This window comes from Lithobates pipiens, unplaced genomic scaffold (genome assembly GCF_037356315.1).
Source record: "Lithobates pipiens isolate NorthernLeopardFrog02 unplaced genomic scaffold, aLitPip1_a1.2 Scaffold_13, whole genome shotgun sequence".
In the NCBI taxonomy this organism is placed as follows: domain Eukaryota; kingdom Metazoa; phylum Chordata; class Amphibia; order Anura; family Ranidae; genus Lithobates; species Lithobates pipiens.
Window position 1 is genome coordinate 473897613 of NW_027507718.1, and position 22269 is coordinate 473919881.

The 22269-nt window shown below is 46.2% G+C and overlaps 1 protein-coding gene across 1 annotated transcript in view; it reads left to right on the forward strand.

The window, feature by feature from the left end:
• The window catches only part of POLN (DNA polymerase nu), a 307936-nt gene that overhangs the window by 115849 nt on the left and 169818 nt on the right, over positions 1-22269 (forward strand). Inside the window, exons 8-10 of the mRNA XM_077478450.1 lie at positions 7314-7397; positions 11502-11594; positions 13837-13893. Coding sequence (XP_077334576.1) covers positions 7314-7397; positions 11502-11594; positions 13837-13893 — 234 coding nt within the window. The remainder of the gene's footprint in view (positions 1-7313; positions 7398-11501; positions 11595-13836; positions 13894-22269) is intronic.

The window sequence follows — 22269 nt, forward strand, 5'->3', positions numbered from 1 at the left end:
CAATGAGATTGTTAGCTCTTATGTGGATACACTGAGCAGGCTAGTGTCAGAAACCATGAACCAGACCGAGACAGAAGTACTATTAAATCACACTTGTTTATTAATAAAAAATAAAAAGGTAAATAGAGTAAGCGTAGTCAGAGCATAGCCAGAGTCCAGTAACCGGATCGAGTAGTCAGCCAGCCCAGAGTTCAATAACCAGATTGGGTAATCAGCCAGGCCAGAAGTCAGGGATCCAAGTTGAGCAACAGCAAGCAGGATAAGGAGCCGGAAGGGATGTCAGCAAGCCAGTCTTTAAACAGAACCGCAGGAGATGGTTTCTGGTGATGTGACCAAGGTGAAGGTATAGATGAAGTGAGCTGGACAGATTTAGGTAGGCAGGTCAGACGAGCAGGATCAGGAACAGCTGGTAACTGTGGAGAGAGATGAGAGCTGACAATTAGCCGACAGCCGAGCAGCCAGAGAGGGAAGGGCTAAGCCAGCCCTGACAGCACCCACTCCTCAATGGCCCCTCTCCCTCGGAGGGCCACCGGGCTTGAGGGGAAAAGGTCCATGGAACTCGCGGAGGAGGACAGGGGCATGTACGTCCAAGGCAGAAACCCAGGAGCATGGGGCGTGGTCTCGGCATGGAGGATTGAGGACGCACATCTTGTGAGCTCCCGGTCTGCGACCCCTCCGCAGCCCTATCGTACAGTCTAGCCGCACATTTCGGCACCTCTGGCCTCGCAGTACATCGGCAGTAGACAGCCAAACCGGCGGGGATAAAAACTATGATGGTATGGATAAATACCTGGTCCCACTCCAGCCTTCGGCCTCCACGCCTGATCCGGCCAAGATGGCGCCCGCGGCCTCCTGAGCTCCCAGACTAGAGCCACCGGAGGAAGGTGAGAAGAGCACCACAGAGCCATGACATGCCTCCGTTCTCCCCACCCAGCGACCTATCTCCATCTCTCCTCCGCTCACTATCCCTGGCTTCCCTGGGCAGCCCGGAGCATAGCGGCCTGCCGCCATGGTTCCCCCATGGGTCACACAGGGGCCTTCCCGCAGAGGATCCCTCACCCTAGAGCCGCGCAGTCAGCCAGCACCTGCCTCAGGCACACAGAGGGAAGCGCAGCTGTTCCACCCATCAGCACTTATGGGAGACAGAACCATGTGGGCCCTACTCCAAAATCTCCCCACTAAGGAGGACTTTAGCTGCATGGCGGCCAGGTTTGAAACGACCCTTAGAAATGAGATAGCGGGGGTCAAACTGAGGTCTCGGCCACGAACGCACGGGTGACTACCTTAGTGACTGATGTGACTTCTCTGAACACTGATTTGGCAGGCTTGAAAGACACGCAAGATACCCTCACAGACAGAGTTGCACAGCTGCAACTATTAGTGGACGATCTTGAAAATCGCAATCGCAGGCGCAATATTAGGATCAGGGACTTGCCTGAAGCTACTGGTCAAGCTGACCTTAAAGTAACAGTCACAGCCATCTTCAACACTTGCTTGGACTGCCCTGCTGACACAGAAATTGCCATTGACAGAGTTCACAGGACTATGGGACCTAGAGGCCCCACTGAGGGCAGGCCGCGTGACGTTCTGTGCTGTCTTCACAGCTACTCAGTGAAGGAGGATGTCCTACAAGCAGCATGGCACAAAGGCAGCATAGACTTTGACGGAGCTCAGATCACTCTACTGCCAGATGTCTCTCGGAGGACTCTACAGATGCGACGCTGCCTGCGGCCTCTTCTGGAGAGACTGAATGAACAGAGGATCCCCTACAAATGGGGTCACCCATTTCATCTCATAGTGCGCAAAAATGGTAGGCCCTATACACTACGACACCCCTCAGAGGTTCCCTCTTTCTTGGAAACATTGGGTCTACCATCGGCCACTATCCCTGACTGGCTGGTGTTTGCTGTTACCCAAAGTACCTTAGCCACCGCGATCAACCCACCGGCCAGACCCCAGAGGTCGAGGAGAAACCACCGATCCCAATGCCGGAGATCGCAGGCACCTCAAGACCACGAACCCTGAGTGAGTAGAGCTTCCTCACACATCTTGACACCTGGAGTTTATTGACATTTGTTAGTTGTTATACCTGAGAGACACCCGGAGCCACCCTTAACAGAGTTCACCATCACGGGTCCCGGGGGGGGGGGGAGGGGGCCGCGGACCTGAACTAACCAACACCTGGGTGAGGGCCTGGGCTGGACAAGGCTGCTTAAGACTTGGGAGTGACTGCCTACCTACAGGCCCCCAGGACACCCTCAGTGGGTCAGAAATCATCATGGAAAGACTTGCCACGCTGCCCGACCACCCCCCGGAGAATTACCAACCCCCCCATTTCTTGTCACCTAGAGACCTGAGCACCACAGGTTGTTCGGCCTCCCGGAGACCTCTGTGGGAGACGGGATACCAATCTGAGCAGCCACGGGACCTGTGGATCTGCCGCATGCCACCAAGTTGAGTGGGAGGATTCTCCCCCCCCCTTTTTTTTCTGCTCCCTCCTCTTGGAGAGGAGAGGTTTCGGGGAGGGGGAGTAGGGTTGGTACCTGGGTGGTATAAGGATACATATACTCTGACCTGTAAGTTTTACTATGGTTATCTGTTCTTACATTGTTTTAATGTTATTAACTGTTTGCTGCAGACTGAAATGAAGATATGTAACGTTTTCTTTTTTTTTTTGCTGAGTTGCTGTAGTGATGCTGAAGAAACCCTCTGTAAGCCCGCTTGTGGCTGTATTGACCCTGGGCTGCTGGGGGGGTACTGTACTGACGAGTTCCTCCCTCTACAGTGCCCTACCTCTTCCCCCAATAGGCCCCGCTGCCTTAGCCGGCAGGTTTTCTCCGATAGGAGCATTAGAATTTCCCAGATCCATCCTTACCCCTGCCCCTTTCTTCACTAGGTTGGGGCTTCTCCTAGCCCCCCACTACCCATCCTTTCTGCTCCACCTTTTCTTTGTCCTTGGACCCTTCCCTTCTTTTGGACTCTGGTGGGGAGCACAAGACCGGTACAGCGGTCGCCATGGCCCTGAAGCTGGTTTCCTGGAATGTAAAAAGGCTAAATATACCTGAAAAAAGGTCCAGCTGCCTAGCGGAGCTGTGGCGGATGAAGCCCCAGGTAGTTTTCCTCCAGGAGACCCATTTCAGGGCAGACCAAATACCGCGGCTTTACAGTAAACACTTCCCTATAGCCTACGATAGCACCTCCTCTGCTTCAAAATCAAAGGGAGTGTGTATCCTCCTTGTTAAAAACTTGCCGTGGCAGCTGTTAGACATCCGAACCGATAGTGAAGGGAGGTACCTCTTTCTTAAGGGTACACTCCACTTGCAAACCTTTACTCTTGCTAACCTATACATGCCGAATGTGGGCCAACTGCCGGCCCTAGATGCGTGCCTTGATGCCCTGGCTGCATTCTCGGGAAGGTACCCTGATTGTTGGGGGAGACTTTAACCTTACCCTGGATCCCCACAGAGACTCATCGACGGGCACTTCTGCTCTGTCTATAAGAACGCGTGCCCAAATAAGAGAATTATTCCACTCTCACCGACTGATAGACGTATGGCGTACCCTCAACCCGCAGGGGAGAGACTATTCGTTCTTCTCTGCCGTTCATGGCTCATACTCGCGTATAGACCTGTTCTTGGTTGCCCACAACGCCCTACCACTGGTATCTGACGCTCGGATCGGACATATAGCTTTGTCCGATCATGCACCGATTTCTTTGGTGCTGAAGCTCCAACCGGAATCGCGTGGCCAGTCGTGGTGGCAGCTGAATGAGTCTCTCCTGAAAGACACGGAGACCCACTCAGATTTGCTGCGGGAAATAGAAGGCTTCTTTGAGAACAATCGGGATTCAGTTCCCAACCCCCTCACGGTCTGGGCTGCTCACAAATGTTACATTAGGGGCATTCTTATCAAGCATGGACACAGACTTAAGGTTGCTAGAACCAAGGCTCTTTCTGACCTCATCTCCAAATTGCATGCGTGTGAACAGCAACACAAGTCACTACCAACTGACACTCTAGAAGTAGAGGTGAAGGACCTTAGAGAGCAAATTTGAGAATTTTCTCTCTTTCAAGCAAAAAACAGGCTCATGTGGGTTCGTAGAACATATTATGAGTATGGGGACAAATGCAGTAGGTCCCTGGCGAATGCCTTATGAGCCCAACGAAATGCGTCTTTTTATCCCGGCCATATACTCCCCTATGGGTGCCAAAATTCATGATTGCAGAGTGTTTTCACTCCTTCTATGAGGCCCTCTACAATCCACACCCTCAGGCGTCGGTAGACACCCTTCGGGCCCAATCAACAGCCATTGAATCATACCTGGCATCGGCGAACCTCCCCTTCCTTACACCAGAGGAGATGGAGTCGCTCTCACAACCAATCTCACCGGAGGAATTGTCGGCTGCCTTGGCTGACTCACCCAAGGGCAAGGCGCCTGGCCCGGATGGATTTACAGTCCCTTACTATAAGACATTCCACTCCTTGCTGGCCTCGCCATTTGTTTCGGCCTTTAATGCCATTTTAGAGGGCCAGTCTGTCCCACCGGAACTCTTACAGGCAAGCATTTCGGTCATATCCAAACCAGAGAAGAACACGCTTCTCTGTACTAGCTACAGACCTATCTCCCTGCTGAATTGCGACCTGAAACTGTTTACCAAAATACTGGTGGAATGGCTGGCACCTATTCTTCAACGCCTGATACCTTTGGATCAGGTGGAGTTTATTCATAATAGGGAAGCCAGAGACAGCACCACAAGGACTGTGAATATCATAGAAAGAGCCTTAAAGTACCGCTTATGTTGCTATCTGTAGACGGTGAAAAGGCGTTTGACAGGGTGAGCTGGCCTTTTCTGCTAGCCACCCTGCAACGCCTGGGAGTGCCTCCTCCCATGCTCTCATGGATAACGGCTCTCTACTCTTCACCAACAGCGGTGGTTAGGGTCAATGGGATCGCCTCGTCTCATTTCAATATAGGCAATGGGACGAGGCAGGGATGTCCCTTGTCCCACCTCCTGTTTGTGCTCTCTATTGAGCACTTACTCCATCATATCAGACTTAACGCTGACATTAATGGGCTGGAAACCTCATCGTATCACCATAAAGTCGCTGCCTTTGCAGATGATCTCCTGTTTTATGTCTCAGAGCCGCACACCACGCTGCCGAATCTCTTAGCGGAAATAAGACGATATGGAGCATTGTCGGATTTCAAAATCAATTTACAGAAGTCGGAGGCACTTAACGTCTCCTTGCCTTCCAACGCTCAGATATGTATGAGAAATAACTTCCCCTTTCGCTGGGCATCTCATGCCATACAATACCTGGGCACCAAGATTCCCCCGGACCCGCACCTTGTTTTCCAACTGAATTTCCAGCCCCTCCTGAAAACCTTTACCATTGACCTAGAGAGATGGTCAAATTTGGCAACCTTCTGGTTTGGAAGGTGTAATGTGCTCAAAATGAACGTAATGCCGCGGCTTCTATACCTTATGCAAGCTTTGCCTGTAAGGATTCCCCAATCGTTCTTTAAGGCACTGCGATACATCTTTGTCAGATACGTATGGCAAGGCAAGCCACCGAGGCTCAGCCGAGCCTTACTGCTTAGACCAAAGCACAGGGGTGGGGTTGGACTCCCGGACCCGGCATGGTACTATACAGCTGTCCATATGAACAGGACAGTTGACTGGTGCAGGCATTTGGATGATAAGCTGTGGGTTCATCTTGAGCGAGAGTCAATACCTTTCCCTACTGAGGGATTACCCTGGAGTGGACCTGGCTGTACAGGGGTAACGCTGGCGCACCCCCTTATTGAGCCTACGTTAAGGGAACTAGCCCGGGGTTGCCAGAAAGAAGCTTTCACTGCACCAATGCCACAAAAAAGCCTGGTTACAATATGTCTGACAACACCTTGGCATGCATCACAGCTTTTATCATATTGTAATCTGGAGTGATGAGACTAAAATTAGAGTTTATGGTCACAACCATGAGCGCTATATTTGAAGAGGGGTCAGCAAGGCCTTTAGTGACAAGAATACCATCCCCACTGTGAAGCATGGTGGTGGCTCACTGATGTTTTAGGGGGTTGAGTTCTAAAGGCATGGGGACTCTTGTGAAAATTTATGGCAAGATGAATGCAGCATGTTATCAGAAAATACTGGTAGACAGATTGCATTTTTCTACATGAAAGCTGCGCCTGGGACGTTGGACTTTTCAGCATGGCAATGACCCTAAACACAAGGCCAAGTTGACTCTCCAGTAGTTACAGCAGAAGATTCTGGAGTGGCCATCAGTCTCCTGACCTTTAATATCATCGAGGCACTCTGGAGAGATCTCAAATGTGAGGTTCATACAAAATGACCAAAGACTTTGCATAACCTGGAGGCATTTTGCCAAGATGAATGGGCAGCTATACCACCTGCAAGAATTTGTGGCCTCATAGACAACTATTACAAAAAACTGCGCACTGTCATTGATGCTAATGGGGGAATACACAGTATTAAGAACTAAGGAGATGGAGCATTTGAACAAGGGTCATTTTGTTTTGTTTACTTGTTGCCATGTTTTGTGTTTTTGATTGTGCAATTCTGTTATAACCTACAATTGAATGTGATTCCCATAAAAAAATAAAGAAATGTGTTTTGTCTGCTCGCTCATGGTTTCTTTAAAAATAGTACAATCTGTATATTACCAAAGGAAATATTACTGTAGGTGTGTCAGCAGGAGGCAGAGAAACAGCAGTACACTGGTGTTCTGAGTGAAGAGCTGTGCATGTGCGGGGGGGGGGGACGTCTTGGCCATTGGAAGACAGACGGGCTGTGCTCCCAGCACAGCTAGAAAACTGAGAGCATGCTAGGGTGGATGTGCTACTGTGTCAGTTTGAAATAGGAAATCAGCGGGACTGGCGGGATCACCAGGGGTTTCATACAAAGGAAGCAATGCTAAAAGAACAGGATACTTTTTAAAAAAAGTCCATGGTACAGCAGACACATATCAGGAATATGAAATGTTGGGGTAACAAACACTTTAAGCCCATTCACTTTAAACTACTCCTTAATACACCTCAACAAAACAGCCACCTACACTCTTTTAGATCAATGCAGCGCACCATAACTTACACTTATTTACATCTGTGTGTTGTGGTGCACTGAAGGGTAGATGCTTACACTGTTGGTGTGCATTGGCGTGCCATTCAGAATGTAGTAATTGTTTGATCCCAGAGGATTGTACAGTATTGTATATTTGGTTAGTGCATGAACAATACATGCAGTATTATAGTAGTATGCTAATTTAGTTAAAATGCATATTTTGTTTTGTAGATGCATCTTAAAGACTTGGAACATGAGGCCCACCTTGCTGCAGGGGAAAAGTTTAGATTAACAAGCAGTAAGGAACTTCGAGAGGTGGGCATGTTAACTTGTCTATAAGAAGATAACCCTAAAAGCCGGTTCACACAGGGGCAACACGACTTCCAGCGCGACTTTTGGAGGCAACTTGGACACGACTTGAGTATGAATAACAAGACTTGGGGAGACTTACAACACGAATTGAAGTCGCCCCAGGCCAGGCGACTTTGGCCGTGGCCAATCAGAGAATAATAAGCTCTCAAGGGGGAACTCCATGCCAAATTTTAAATAAAAAACGGCATGGGTTCCCCCTCCGGGAGCATACCAGGCCCTTAGGTCTGGTATGGATTTTAAGGGGAAGCTCCTCTACGCCGAAAAAAACAGCATGGGGGTCCCCCCAAAATCCATACCAGACCCTTATCCAAGCATGCAGCCTGGCCAGTCAGGAAAGGGGGTGGGGACGAGCGAGTGCCCCCCCTGAACCATACCAGGCCGCATGCCCTCAACATGGGGGGTTGGTGCTTTGGGGAAGGGGGAGCCCTGTGGCTCCTCCACCCCAAAGCACCTTATCCCCATGTTGATGAGGACAAGGGCCTCTTCCCGACAACCCTGGCTGTTGTTTGCCGGGGTCTGCGGGCGGGGGGCTTATCGAAATACGGGAGCCCCCTTTAATAAGGGGGCCCCCAGATGCCGGCCCCCACCCTATGTGAATGAGTAAGGGGTACATCGTATCCCTACCCATTCACCTGGGGAAAAGTGTCAATAAAAACACAACACAGGTTTTTAAAGTAATTTATTAATCAGCTCTGATGGTCTTCTTCCGATGTCGGGGGTCTTCTTCCGACTTCTCCGCTCTGTTCAGCCTCTTCTCCCGCTCTCCGGCGTCGTCTCCAGCTCTTCGGCGTCTTCTCCCGGGCTCCTCCGCTGTCTCCAGCTCTCCGGCGTCTTCTCCCGGGCTCCTCCGCTGTCTTCTTGCAGCTCTTCCCAGCCGAAGAGACAGTTTAGAGCCTGAATGTATGCTCCTGGAGCGGTGAGATCCCTTCTCCTTCTTATATAGGTATGGGGCGTGGTCACCAGGTGATGTCACAAGGTGACCCCGCCCCTTTACGACATCACAGTCCCAGCATGCCCTGGGACTTGATGTCATAAAGGGGCGGGGTCACCTTGTGACATCACCCGGTGACCACACCCCATATCTATGTAAGTCTCCGCGCACGTCGCACAAGCCATTACAGCGGAAGAAACCGGCGTGTCAACATTGGAAGAAGAAAGAAGAGAGAAGAGGGAAGAAGAAGGAAGAAGGACAGAGGAGACCGGGCTCCTCCGCTAGTAAAAGAGCTGCAAGAAGACAGCGGAGGAGCCAGGGAGAAGACACCGGACAGCGGGAGACGACGCCGGAGAGCGGGAGAAGAGGCCGAACAGAGCGGAGAAGTCGAAAGAAGACCCCCGACGTCGGAAGAAGACCCCTGGAGCTGATTAATAAATTACTTTAAAAACCTGTGTTGTGTTTTTATTGACACTTTTTTTCCCCAGGTGAATGGGTAGGGGTATGATGTACCCCTTACTCATTAATATAGGGTGGGGGGCCGGGATCTTGGGGCCCCCTTATTAAAGGGGGCTCCTGGATTCCGATAAGCCCCCTGCCGCAGACCCCAACAACCGGCCAGGGTTGTCAGGAAGAGGTCCTTGTCCTCATTAACATGGGGACAAGGTGCTTTGGGGTGGGGGGCTGCATGGCGCCCCCCTTCCCCAAAGCACCAACCCCCCCATGTTGAGGGCATGCGGCCTGGTATGGCTCAGGAGGGGGGGGGGGGGCGCTCGTCGTCCCCACCCCCTTTCCTGACCGGCCAGGCTGCGTGCTCGGATAATGGTCTGGTATGGATTTTGGACATAGGAGGGCTTCCCATTAAAATAAATACGAGACCTAAGGACCTGGTATGCTCCCGGAGGGGGAACCCATGCCGGTTTTTTATTTAAAATTTGGCATGGAGTTCCCTTTCGAGAGCTGATTGTTGCCTCAATATACGTAGATCCGACTTGGAGGGGACTTCCATTGAAATCAATGGGTACCAGTCCCCTAGAAGTCGGATAGAAGTAGTACAGGAACCTTTTCTGAAGTCGGGCGACTTCAGTAGTATGCATTAAGACGGCTCTCATTCACTTACATTGTTTTTTTAACACGTAGCACGACTTGAGGTGACTAGGGGCGACCTGAAGTCGGATCCTGAGTTACCCCTGTGTGAACCAGCTCTAAAAGATGAAATACATTAACTGCATGATCTCTGGTAATGGTAAATGTGCCATCTGCTGCATGCATGCTGAACTTCGCAAGAGGTACCAGTATGAATGAAGTATGCACATATTTACCTGACACATGAAAAATACATGGCTTTATTTATCATCATTATTTATCATAAAATAAGAACTGTTCCGTGTTGTAATTAGCAACCTATTTTTTCCTTTCATTTTTTTCACTTGCACATAAAAATAAAATGATTTGGTTACTATGGTAAATACATACAGTTCTTACATGTTGATAAATTAAGCAAATTTTTGTCCTCGATTTTGTACTGTTCTTGTGGTATATTTCCATGTTTGCTGCCAAATTGGGATAACATCCACTTTATATTTGTTTTATAGTTAGTAAGGTTGAATAAAGACACCAGTCCATCCAGTCCAACCTGAGTGAGGTTTCTACCCCTATCCCTGTACATTGCACACTCACATTGGTCCCTACGCTCAAGGAGCCCAGAATCCAAAGTCCCCATTCATATACTAGGGCCAATTTTGGACAGAAGCCAATTAACCTACCTGCATGTCTTTGGATTGTGGGAGGAAACCGGGGTACCCGGAGGAAACCCACGCAGGCACAGGGAGAACATGCAAACTCCAGGCAGGTAGTCGTGGTTGGGATTCAAACCAGCAACCCTTTTTACTGCTAGGTGAGAGTGCTAACCACTACACCACTGTGCCGCCCAAATGTTGCATGTTTCTATTCACTTAGCATAACTTAAAATATATAAAATTTGCTGCTTACCATTTTAGAATGCATGTCCATTCACACACAGAGCCACAACTCGGCCCCGCCCCTCTGTCTCTCCTCATTGGCTCACTGGCTCAATGCGGAGAGAGAGTCCCTGGAGAGCCAAAGCTCTAGTGCACATCGCTGGATTGAGATGGGGCTCAGGTGATTATTGGGGGGGGGGGGCTGCTGCAAAGAGAAGTTGTTTTACCTTCATGCATGCACCTTTGTTTTTAAGTTTTGGGCAGAGTGGGAAAGGATTAGAACCTATGTTAGACTGTATCACAAGAGTGGCTGGCCAAGATTACAAAGCCTTTGGTAGATATAAAAGTGGCCATATGTATTTCAACCATGTATAAGGGTGTTTGCCTGGAGTTCAACTTTAGACCCCTTTCACACTGGGTGTTTTTCAGGCGATTTAGCGGTAAAAAAAGCGCCTGTAAAGCACTGCAAAGAAGCTGCTTGCAGGACTTTTTATGACACCCTGCCAGTGCAGCACCTCAGTGTGAAAGCACTCAGGCTTTCACATTGGCATTGCAGGTGAGGCTTCTTTCAGGCGCTTTACAGGCACTTTTTTGTAATGCTAAAACGCCCCAGTGTGAAAGAGGTCTCAGTGTGAAAGCACTCGGGTTTTCACACTGAGATAGCAGATCAGGCTTCTTTCAGGCCCTTTAAAGACACCTTTTTTAATGCTAAACCCCTGAAAAATGCCCCAGTGTGAAAAGGGTCTTAAAGTAAACTCAGGAGAATAGAACTGTGGGAAATGCCATTGCACTTAAAGTTGTAGCATCTGTAGCCCCTGAAATTGTCATTCTGATCGTGGGTTCATTACCGATTGAGCCATTTACTTGGGAAAAATATGTGCTTTGGGTTTTCCATCTGCCCTTGCTGCATACTTCTTTTATGTAGGTGACCCACTAGGTACTAAAATCAGGATCGGAAAAACCACCCCTGCACTCTTAACATGCAACTTTAACAAAAAGTTAGCAAATGCAGGCCCCATATTTTCTAAAGAGGATTATATTTGGAGTGCATGTTCAGTTCAAAGACTAATTATCTTTTTATATTTCAGAATATTTAAACTCCCTGTATTATGTTACATGGGTACTTCCTCGCCAATTATAATTTCTTTATTGTAGGTGCTTTATGGAAAGCTGCATTTGCATCTCAAGTGCAAAACCAAGCTTCCTCGGACAAACCTGTGCCATTTTCCATCTACAGCAGAGCCAGCGGTAATCACTATATTTTATGTTTACAAAGTTCTCTGAATTGTTATACATGTAAGTGGCATCTTTCAAAATCAGGAGCACTTTATTAAATTGTATGGGCATACAGTTAGGTCCATATTTATTTGGACACAGGCACAATTTTCATATTTTTGGCTCTGTGTGCCACCAGAATAAAATTAAAATGAATCAATCCAAATGAATTTGAAGTGCAGACTTTCAGCTTTAATTCAAGGAGTTTAACATAAATATCAAGTACAAATTATAGGAACTGCAACCATTTTTATACACAGTCCCCCCATTTCCCCCACAGACAGAGACAGAAAAATAACATAAAACATTTGTTTATTAATAACATATAACACTTGTTTATTAATAAAAATAAAAAGGTAAACAGGAAAAAGCGTAATCAAGCAAGCCAGAATCCAGTAGCTAGATCGGGTAGTCAGCCAGTCCAAAGTTCATAAACCAGATCGGGTAATCAGCCAGTCCAGACATAAGGGATCCAAGGAGAGCAACTGCAAGCAGGATGGAAGCCAAGAGGGATGTAGCAAGCCAGTCTTGAAACAGCAGGAGATGGTTCCTAGTGATGTGACCAAACGTGAAGGCAATGGAGAAATGAGCTGGAAGACTTTAAATAGGCAGGCCAGACGAGCATCATCGGGAACAGCTGGTAACTGTGGAGAGAGAAGAGAGCTGACAATTAGCCGACAGCTGAGTGGCCAGCCCAGAGGAGGAAGGGCTAAGCCAGCCCTAACAGATACACCCACCTCCCGGAGAGTGTCCTTCACTTGTCTGGATGTTATGAATGGGTTTTTCTTTACCATAGAGATCCTGCGATCATCCACCACTAGTGCGTTCTTTCCTAAGAATGTACCAAATTGTTGATTTAGCCACTCCTAATGTTGCTGCTATCTTTGAAGCCTTACAATGGCCTGTTTCACTTGCATGGACAGCTCCTTTGAATACATGATGTAGGTTCACAGCAATAGATTCCAAATGCAAATACCACACTTAGAATCAACTTTAGATCTTTTACATGCTTAATTGATGAAGAAATAACAAAGCAGTAGCCCACACCTGGCCATGAAACAGCTTTTTATAAAGTTGTCCAATTACTTTTGGTCCCTTAAAAAAGGGGGGGGGGGGGTGGCTATTCTTGAGAGATGTAATTTCTAAACCCTTTCCCGATTTGACTGTACATGCCCTACAATTAAACCCGAGAGTGTGCACTCTCAGCCCATATCAGTTATATAACTATAGCTTGAATATGTTTTGGTAAACAAAAAATTGTGCCTGTGTCCAAAAACATATGGACCTGACTGTATGTACTAAAAGGCAGAGTGTTTTTTTTTTTTTTACACCCAAAACAGTGAATCTGTATTACTAAGATAAAATATTGGTTAATAAGTACCTAAATATGGGTAGCTCAGAAATAAACATTAGTTTCTAACCTGCTCAAGGATTGAAAGCATATACAAATGTTTTGTTCTGACACTAATGGGGTGTGTAATTCCAGATATAGTTCCATCTAGGAGGCTCACTGTAGAGTACATATAAATATACTCTGAATAAGAAAATGGAATTCCTTCCCCAAATAGGGGGTAACCGCTAATAGTATTAGATATTTACACTAGCTTAAACATGGCTACAGGAAGTGACGGTTTTAGCTATGATTAGTAGAATTACCCTCCGTGAAGATTTCTCCAGGTCCAGGTGTCTGCACAACATTTGACTTGCTGAATGCAAAACTATAGGCAGACTTTAATACGCTATAGGTTTTTTTTTTTTTTTTTTGGTTAACCGTCAACTTTCAGCACAGGGTCTTTCAAAAGAGACTATAGTTGATCATTCCATCACACATTATGCGGGCATAGTCCACTGTTGTCACCAGCAGAAGGAAACCTGCCCTGTGAAATTCCATGCAACCATAGTTTTTAGTGAATGTGCACAGAAAGTGGCTGCAGAAGATCAGCAGCACTGAGATAAAACAAAGGATGAAGAAAAATTGAAAAAAGTGTTTTATTAAATAATTGGTAATGTTTTATGTTACACAGTACTTTAACAAATTAAATGATGTTTATTTAAATATTACATGAATCCTTACCTACTAACAGTATACAGTATAAAAAAAACAGTAGTATATCACCTCTTTTCATATTGTTAAATTTTGGATCAAAGGTTTGATAGCAAACTACAGATCTCAGTAAAGTTTAAAATACCAATGTGTTTTTTGTTTCTTCTAAAGCTACATCTACTTAAAGATCTACATCCACTACCCAGAATAATTTTAGAGTTCAGACAAGTAGGTTTTATAAATAGTTTCTGATGATGTACTTTATTTATAACGATACTTGAGTTTTTAGACTGTTTATATGAATATAATATACAATAAATGTAAAATTTATTTGTGATAGACTCACCCGGAACAGAGGCTTTTGGAAGGGACTTTGGGAGAATGGTTCTCTTTGTGAGGTGTATGCCTGGGGACCTTTGAGGTGGTGTTACTTTGGATTTAGGTGCATGTCCACCCAAGACACATAGACTCTGGGAATCCTGTATATGCCATATTAGAAATAGTGACTGATTCATACTGTTGGGACTTGTAGCAGATGCTGATGCCATCAACTCCAGCCACCTGTATGTCTGTTGTCTGCTATAATGTGTTTGTTGTAAATAAGTCTAGTGTGGTTTCTAATGCCCCGTACACACATTCCGATTATCGTAAGACCGATCGTTCACATTTTGTTGTATACAACTAAGATTGAATACAACAGTGCAAAATGTGTGTAAGACTTTTGTCGTACGATTCTGGAAAAATCTTCCGTCGTGCGTAGCTACGTATTTTAAATGATGTCAAAAACGTGTGACCTGTGTGTCCTTCTGGTTTATTTTCATGTTTCCGATCATGCGTGGTGTTTGTCTAATGACTTTTATCGGACCCATACTGTACTGACTACACGACTGTCGTACGATGGGCTGTCATCCGACCAAAGTTTTCCTGTTTGTTCCTTCGGATTTAGTTGGACGGACTGTCGTGATCGGCTGTCGAAAGCTGCGTACTAACGATCAGATTATCGAACGATCTGTCCGAAAGCGACTTTTGTGGTCCGATAATCGGAACGTGTGTACGGGGCATAAGACTCTTTCATGCATTGTTGTTTGTGCTAATTAACTCTTGTGTGAAGGAGTTCTGTGTTGATATTTATGATAATGTGTATTGCAGGGGTAGGCAACCCCCGGCACACAAAGCCTCTTTTGCTGACACTCGACTCCCTCCCCATCAGCAGAGCAGCACATGGAAGTGTCAGTGAGACACTAATGCATTCCAATTTCAGAATTCCCCACACTGCACCTGCACTCTCTTTAAGCCACAGACTGTATTCAGCACAATGAAAATCACACACAACCACTTTTTCTCAGCTGCGGGGGCCCAACTTATGATCCTGCACACAGACCCACTGCTTTCAAAAAGTGCCCTTGACCTGAGCTCATCATTGCGCATCCATTCCACATGGTTGTATCTGACATCACATACAAGCATGTGGGCTTGATGTGAGAGGTGGATCAGCAGGATGATGTGCCAGGACAGGTAGATGTGTCTCATCTCTGCTTCCTTTCACCATTCTACATATCATAGATGAGAAGAGGGTACAGCGGTGGAGCAGATGAGCAGGAGGGGTTCAGAGGTGGAACAGAAGAGCAGGAGGGTACTGCAGAGGGGCAGATGTGCAGGGAGGTACAGTGGTGGAAGAGATGAAAAGGGGGTTCAGTGGTGGGCCAGATGAGCAGGGGGAGTACAGTGATGGGCCAGATGAGCAGGATGGTACAGTGATGGGCCAGATCAGCAGGGGGGTTCAGTGTTGGGGCAGAAAGGCAGGGGGTGAGCAGTGGGAACAGAGGTGGGGAAGAAGAGCAGGGGGTGAGACAGATTGCAGGAGGTACATTGGTGGGGCAGATGAGAAAGCCGGTTACAGTGGTGTGGCAGATGAGCAGACGAGTACAGTGTTAGGACAGATGAGAAGGTGATTCAGTAGTGAGACAGAAGATCATGGAGATATGGCGGTGGAGCAGATGAGAAAAGAGGTACATTGGTGGGGCAGATAAGCAAAGGGGTTACAGTGGTGGGACAGAAGTGCAAGGGGGTACAGTGGTGGGGCAGATGTGCAAGAGGTACAGTGGTGGGAGGGATGAGAAGGGGGTTCAGCAGTGGGACAAAAAGCAGGGTGGTACAGTAATGGGGCAGATGAGCAGGGGGGTTTAGTGTTGGGCCAGATGAGAAGGGAGTTACAGTGGTGGAGCAGATGAGCAGGGGGTACAGTGGTGGGCAGATGAGCAGGGGGGTACAGTGATCTGAGGTGTGGAGTTGCAGGAATTGGGTCTGATCTGAGGCGTGAGAGTGCAGGATGTTAATTTCTCATTACTTATGTAGTTTACTGCATTTACTTTATAAAAAATCATTTTCTTGATTGAGAGTGTGAAGTTGACATTTTTGCTCAATTTCTTTTAAACATTTTTCGGCACACTGTGCTCAAAAGGTTGCCTACCCCTGGTGTATTGTATAGTTGGTGAGCTAGGAGACGACAAGGCTGCCCTGAAAGGTCATATCTCTGAGTCACTTAGTCTGGTTAAAGGATTAGTTAATTAGCTCATGTTAATTAGGTTTATGGCTACAGTTTGTATTGTCACCCTGGTGTATATAATTTGTATGAGATCTCAAATAAAGCAGGATATTTCTGATGTACTCCAAGACTGGTGTTGTCTGGTTCTTGGGGGTTACTATAGCCAAATCCATTAGTCTTGTGTTCCAGGATTTAGGAAGCGATATACTGACGGAAGCACTGAAGCGGAGTGTGGGACATTCCGACACAGTATTTTCACAATTGAAATATATATATATATATATATTGAAGTGTAGAGGAGAACCGCACACAGCTTTCAGGCTGGGTTCACACCGCTGCGGGTGGGAGACCCGGATGTGATTCGCACCGCACTGCAGTGCAAATCACATCCGATCTCTGTGCGATGCGAGTTCAGCCATACAGATAGTATGGCTGAATTCGCATCGCACCCGCCGCAAACTCGCACAGGACCCTTTTTTTGGTCCGCAGCAGAATCGGATCGCATGGGTGTTCACACCATGCGATCCGATTCCTGTCCGAGTTTGCAGATCGCACTGCGATATGCGGACTGATCTGGGGGTGTCATTAAGATTTCATTGACACTCCCAGCAGTCCGCATAGGGCAGTGTGAACTGCCGGCGGGAGGCATGCGATGCGGGAAAACGCTGCGGATTCGCGGCGTTCCCGCATCGCTTCGGTGTGAGCCCAGCCTTAATCTAGTGCCAGCAAACAGGTCCTCCCAACTACCTTGTTTTGCTGCGCTTAAAAATTTGTTGCTTTATTCCATCAAATCTTTAGAAAAAGATTACAAAGCAAGTAGAGTCATTCAAGACAAAATCGTTACAATCATCTGTTCAGACAAAGATTATGTTTCGGGCTGATTTGTTTGCGCCCTTCCTTAGATCAGTCAGAACACATCTGAAGGTTTTAACCACAATCATCTACTTTATATATGTTTCACAAGCATCATCACACATGGAATCAATATGGTTAATCATTCTCAGTTTCTATTCAATCAATGTTATGCTAATCTTATACCATAGATAATCGCAGGGCCGATAATCTCAATATCTCATTGTCATCTTGCAATTCATCCTATTTTCAGATCTGAAAGACATATATAGGCATAAAAAGATATATATCCTCAATAAATATATGTAAAAATCTGTTCAGTCACCACACAGAACCAATAACCTATTAAATAAACAAATATAAATCAAAATCCACGTTTAAACCATATGGGGCAATTGTATTAAAAAAATGGATCCAGTGTACCTCTCTTTTTCTAAGGGGTCATTCACGATCCCACCCTCTTCCTCCAGGACCATATATGTCTAGCAAGTGGTAGCTGTGTTAATTTATCCCTAATGGAATATTTGTGTCTTGCGATTCTATTCTTCACTTTCTGTGTAGTTTCACCAATGTAGACTAATCCACATGGACATTTGATGGCATATACTACAAATGATGATTGACATATATACCCCTTTATGGGGGTGTGTGAAAAATGTACCCTTAATCATTGGTTCTGTGTGGTGACGGAACAGATTTTTATACTTCAATATATATAAAAGATATATATCTTTTTATGCATATATATGTCTTTCAGATCTGAAAATAGGATTAATTGCAAGATGACGATGAGATATTGAGATTATCGGCCATGCGATTAGCTATTTTCTGTGTCTATGGTATAAGATTAGCATTTGTAACATTGATTGAATAGAAACTGAGAATGATTAACCATATTAATTGCATGTGTGATGATGCTTGTGAAACATATATAAAGTAGATGATTGTGGTGAAAACCTTCAGATGTGTTCTGACTTATCTAAGGAAGGGCGTGAACAAATTAGCCCGAAACATAATCTTTGTCTGAACAGATGATTGTAACGATTTTGTCTTGAATGACTTGCTTTTTAATCTTTTTCTAAAGATTTCATGGAATAAAGCAATATATATATACACTCACAACATTACATTAACCTGAGGTGTGCCCTGGTCAGCTGGTTGGTACGCCAAGAAAGGGAACATACCCAAGATAAGTAATGGTTGACTGTAGAAGAGGGATGTGAAGGAATTGCCCTGTAAATGGGGATGGGAGGGTATCGTGCACTGGAACCAACAAGAAAAACGCAGGTGAGTAGGCTACTTAAATACCCCCCCTCCCCACCTCCTTCCACAAATTAAGGCCACCATACCGGCCTTCTAATTAAAAAAAAATCTATCTATATATATATATATATATACATATATATATATATATATATATATATATATTTCTCATATAGGCACGTTTGCCTGCCGGAGTGTCAGGTGCACACCATCCACTGTTTATAGCCTGAGATGTGACCATCGAAAACCATATGGGGCAATTGTATTAAAAAAATGGATCCAGTGTACCTCTCTTTTTCTAAGGGGTCATTCACGATCCCACCCTCTTCCTCCAGGACCATATATGTCTAGCAAGTGGTAGCTGTGTTAATTTATCCCTAATGGAATATTTGTGTCTTGCGATTCTATTCTTCACTTTCTGTGTAGTTTCACCAATGTAGACTAATCCACATGGACATTTGATGGCATATACTACAAATGATGATTGACATATATACCCCTTTATGGGGGTGTGTGAAAAATGTACCCTTAATCATTGGTTCTGTGTGGTGACGGAACAGATTTTTATACTTCAATATATATAAAAGATATATATCTTTTTATGCATATATATGTCTTTCAGATCTGAAAATAGGATTAATTGCAAGATGACGATGAGATATTGAGATTATCGGCCATGCGATTAGCTATTTTCTGTGTCTATGGTATAAGATTAGCATTTGTAACATTGATTGAATAGAAACTGAGAATGATTAACCATATTAATTGCATGTGTGATGATGCTTGTGAAACATATATAAAGTAGATGATTGTGGTGAAAACCTTCAGATGTGTTCTGACTTATCTAAGGAAGGGCGTGAACAAATTAGCCCGAAACATAATCTTTGTCTGAACAGATGATTGTAACGATTTTGTCTTGAGTGACTTGCTTTTTAATCTTTTTCTAAAGATTTCATGGAATAAAGCAATATATATATACACTCACAACATTACATTAACCTGAGGTGTGCCCTGGTCAGCTGGTTGGTACGCCAAGAAAGGGAACATACCCAAGATAAGTAATGGTTGACTGTAGAAGAGGGATGTGAAGGAATTGCCCTGTAAATGGGGATGGGAGGGTATCGTGCACTGGAACCAACAAGAAAAACGCAGGTGAGTAGGCTACTTAAATACCCCCCCTCCCCACCTCCTTCCACAAATTAAGGCCACCATACCGGCCTTCTAATTAAAAAAAAATATATCTATCTATATATATATATATACATATATATATATATATATATATATATATATATATATATATATATATATATATATATATTTCTCATATAGGCACGTTTGCCTGCCGGAGTGTCAGGTGCACACCATCCACTGTTTATAGCCTGAGATGTGACCATCGAGGTATATTATTACACCATCACCATCTCCCACCAAAGACCTGTTGGCTTGGATGGTCTGAATGCCTGTTTGATCCACCGCTATATGGCGTGTGTGTCCATCATCTGTGGTAAGCATACCCAATCTTCCTGTTGTGATACATGCATACTTGTGAATGGTATTTGGAGAAATCCGCCTATCCCTGTCTACCATTATTTGAAGAGGCACCACTCCTGTGTGCCCCTTTCAACAGGACTATATAGCACCTAAGAGAGGAGCTTTCATTCATATTTTTTCCTTCATGGACTGTTTGTTGATGTTTCACATGAACTTTTTATTGTGTCACTATAGATACATCTTTTCATTTTGTGCACATTGATTCAATTTGTTGTGTATTTGTATGATGCTAGTTTTTATATATTAGTAGTCATCAGCTTAACACTCATCCCTGAGGGTCGCTCCAGGGATTGTCTAGATATTTTTCACAAGCGCTGCATTTTATTTTTTTCATTTGTTGCACTATTCACTATATAAATGATGCTAGCTGCTGACCTATTTTCTTATTATATCCACTTAGGGATGAGCTCGGTGTTTGACTCGAACGCATGTTCGACTCGAACATCGGCTGTTTGTCTGTTCGGCGAATTCAGAACTTTGTGGACCGTTCGCACCAAATTTGTGTGGCGCGAACGGCCCATAATGCACTATGCCATCGCAGTGCATTGCTGGCTCATGATTTGCCAAGCATGCACTGTGACCCCGCATGCTTGGCCAGTCACAACCCCGGCAGCGAGGAGAGCCATAATTGGCCACAGGCAGGATGCCTGTGGCCAATTATAGCTCAGGGGGTTTAGTACACGCCCCGCACTTTATAAGGCTGCCAGCGCGGCGGCCTTGTGTAGTGTGTTTTCCCGGGGTGCAGTTAAAGAGCTAGATAGGCAGGGACAGTGTGTTCTTTTCTCAGGCATCTTAAAGTTAAAGTGGTGTTGGGGCGTGGCCGGGATGGTGGACTGAGCAGACGTGCTGCCTGAGCTCTGCTGGAGAATTATCCGTCCTACCATCCGTTTGTGGTGTTAATTGCTGCCAGAAAATTGTGTATGCCTTCGAGGAGCTCGGGGGGTCCCAGAAGGGCCAAGAAGCTGCAGTTTCTCCCACCCGTTGAGCATCTGGAAGCCCCGTTACAGAGGCCTGCTGCTCTGTCCCTGGCCAACATGGCGTCTCAGACAGACCGCGTGGAGGATGCTCCGCCTGGGATCCCGGAGGTGATGGCGGCTATCACGGCGTGTCAGGCTGCGCTGACGAACAAGATCGAGGCCGTGCAGCTTGACGTCGGGCTGCTGCGCCAAGATATCGACAAGATCCGATCCCGGATCTCGGCGGCGGAACAGCGGATCGGTGACACGGAGGACGCGGTGACCAGTCACGAGGCTTCCATACGAGCGCTTCAAACGAAGGTTAGAGCATTGGAATACCGAGCGGAAGACGCCGAGAATAGAAGCCGTCGTAATAACCTTCGTATTGTGGGGCTCCCCGAGGGAGTCGAAGGTAGAAATCCGACCGTTTTCACTGAAGACCTGTTACGTTCGGTTCTTCCGACCGCGCAACTTTCCCCATACTTTACCGTGGAAAGAGCACACCGGGTCCCACCGAGGCCTGGCCCAGAGGGCGCCCCTCCACGTACGATGATCCTACGGCTGCTGAACTTCCGAGACAGGGATGAACTTCTTCGTGCGGCCAGAGTGGCGGGCGATGTTCCTTACCAGAATGCCAAGCTTATGCTGTTCCCTGACTATACGCTTGAGACACAGCGACAACGCAGATCTTTCGATGCGGTCAAGGCCGCCCTGAGGAGCAAGAACATTCGGTACAGCATCCTGTTTCCGGCCAAGCTACGGGTGGTTGACGGCGAGACTGTGCGGATCTTTACCAGCCCTAAGGATGCTAGTGCTTGGCTGGACACCCTTCCTCGTGGGTGAGTTGTAACTGAGGTGTCGGGACTTACCCTGTTTTCATTTCACGCTTGGAATGTACGGGACGAGGACGGCCTTGGAGGGATGTTTTGCTTTTGTTTTATTTTACCCGTTTAGTTTTGGAGGATGCCTTATTTTTTCCCCTCTTTTTGTTTTTAGCTGGGGGGCCTAGCAGCCTCCTCTGACTGCCTGAGGTTTATGTGTTCATTCCTCCTATTTCGCTCTCTGCTCTGGCTGCTCTGGACTCCCTGGAGTGGAACTAAACACGTTCCCTTGTCTGTGACTTATCGCCCCGGGGCTCTTGGGCTACTCCCGGGGAGCTCTCTGGACTTTTTCCGGCATACTGGGACGTATCCTTTTGTTTTCCTTTCACAGGTTTTTCTTTTTTTCTTGGCACTTTTATATTTTTGTATTTACTTAGTTTACTCCGTGATCCAGCAACTCGGGACGGAGATGTTGACTGTGGTTCTCATTCTTCACATTCTTCCACGGTTCTGTGGTTGGGACTGCTGGTGCGAACCTGAGCGGGTGCGAGTCCGCTGCCATTAGCCCTATTTGAACTTGTTCATGTTTGTTATTTGGGGGTGTATGTGCCCT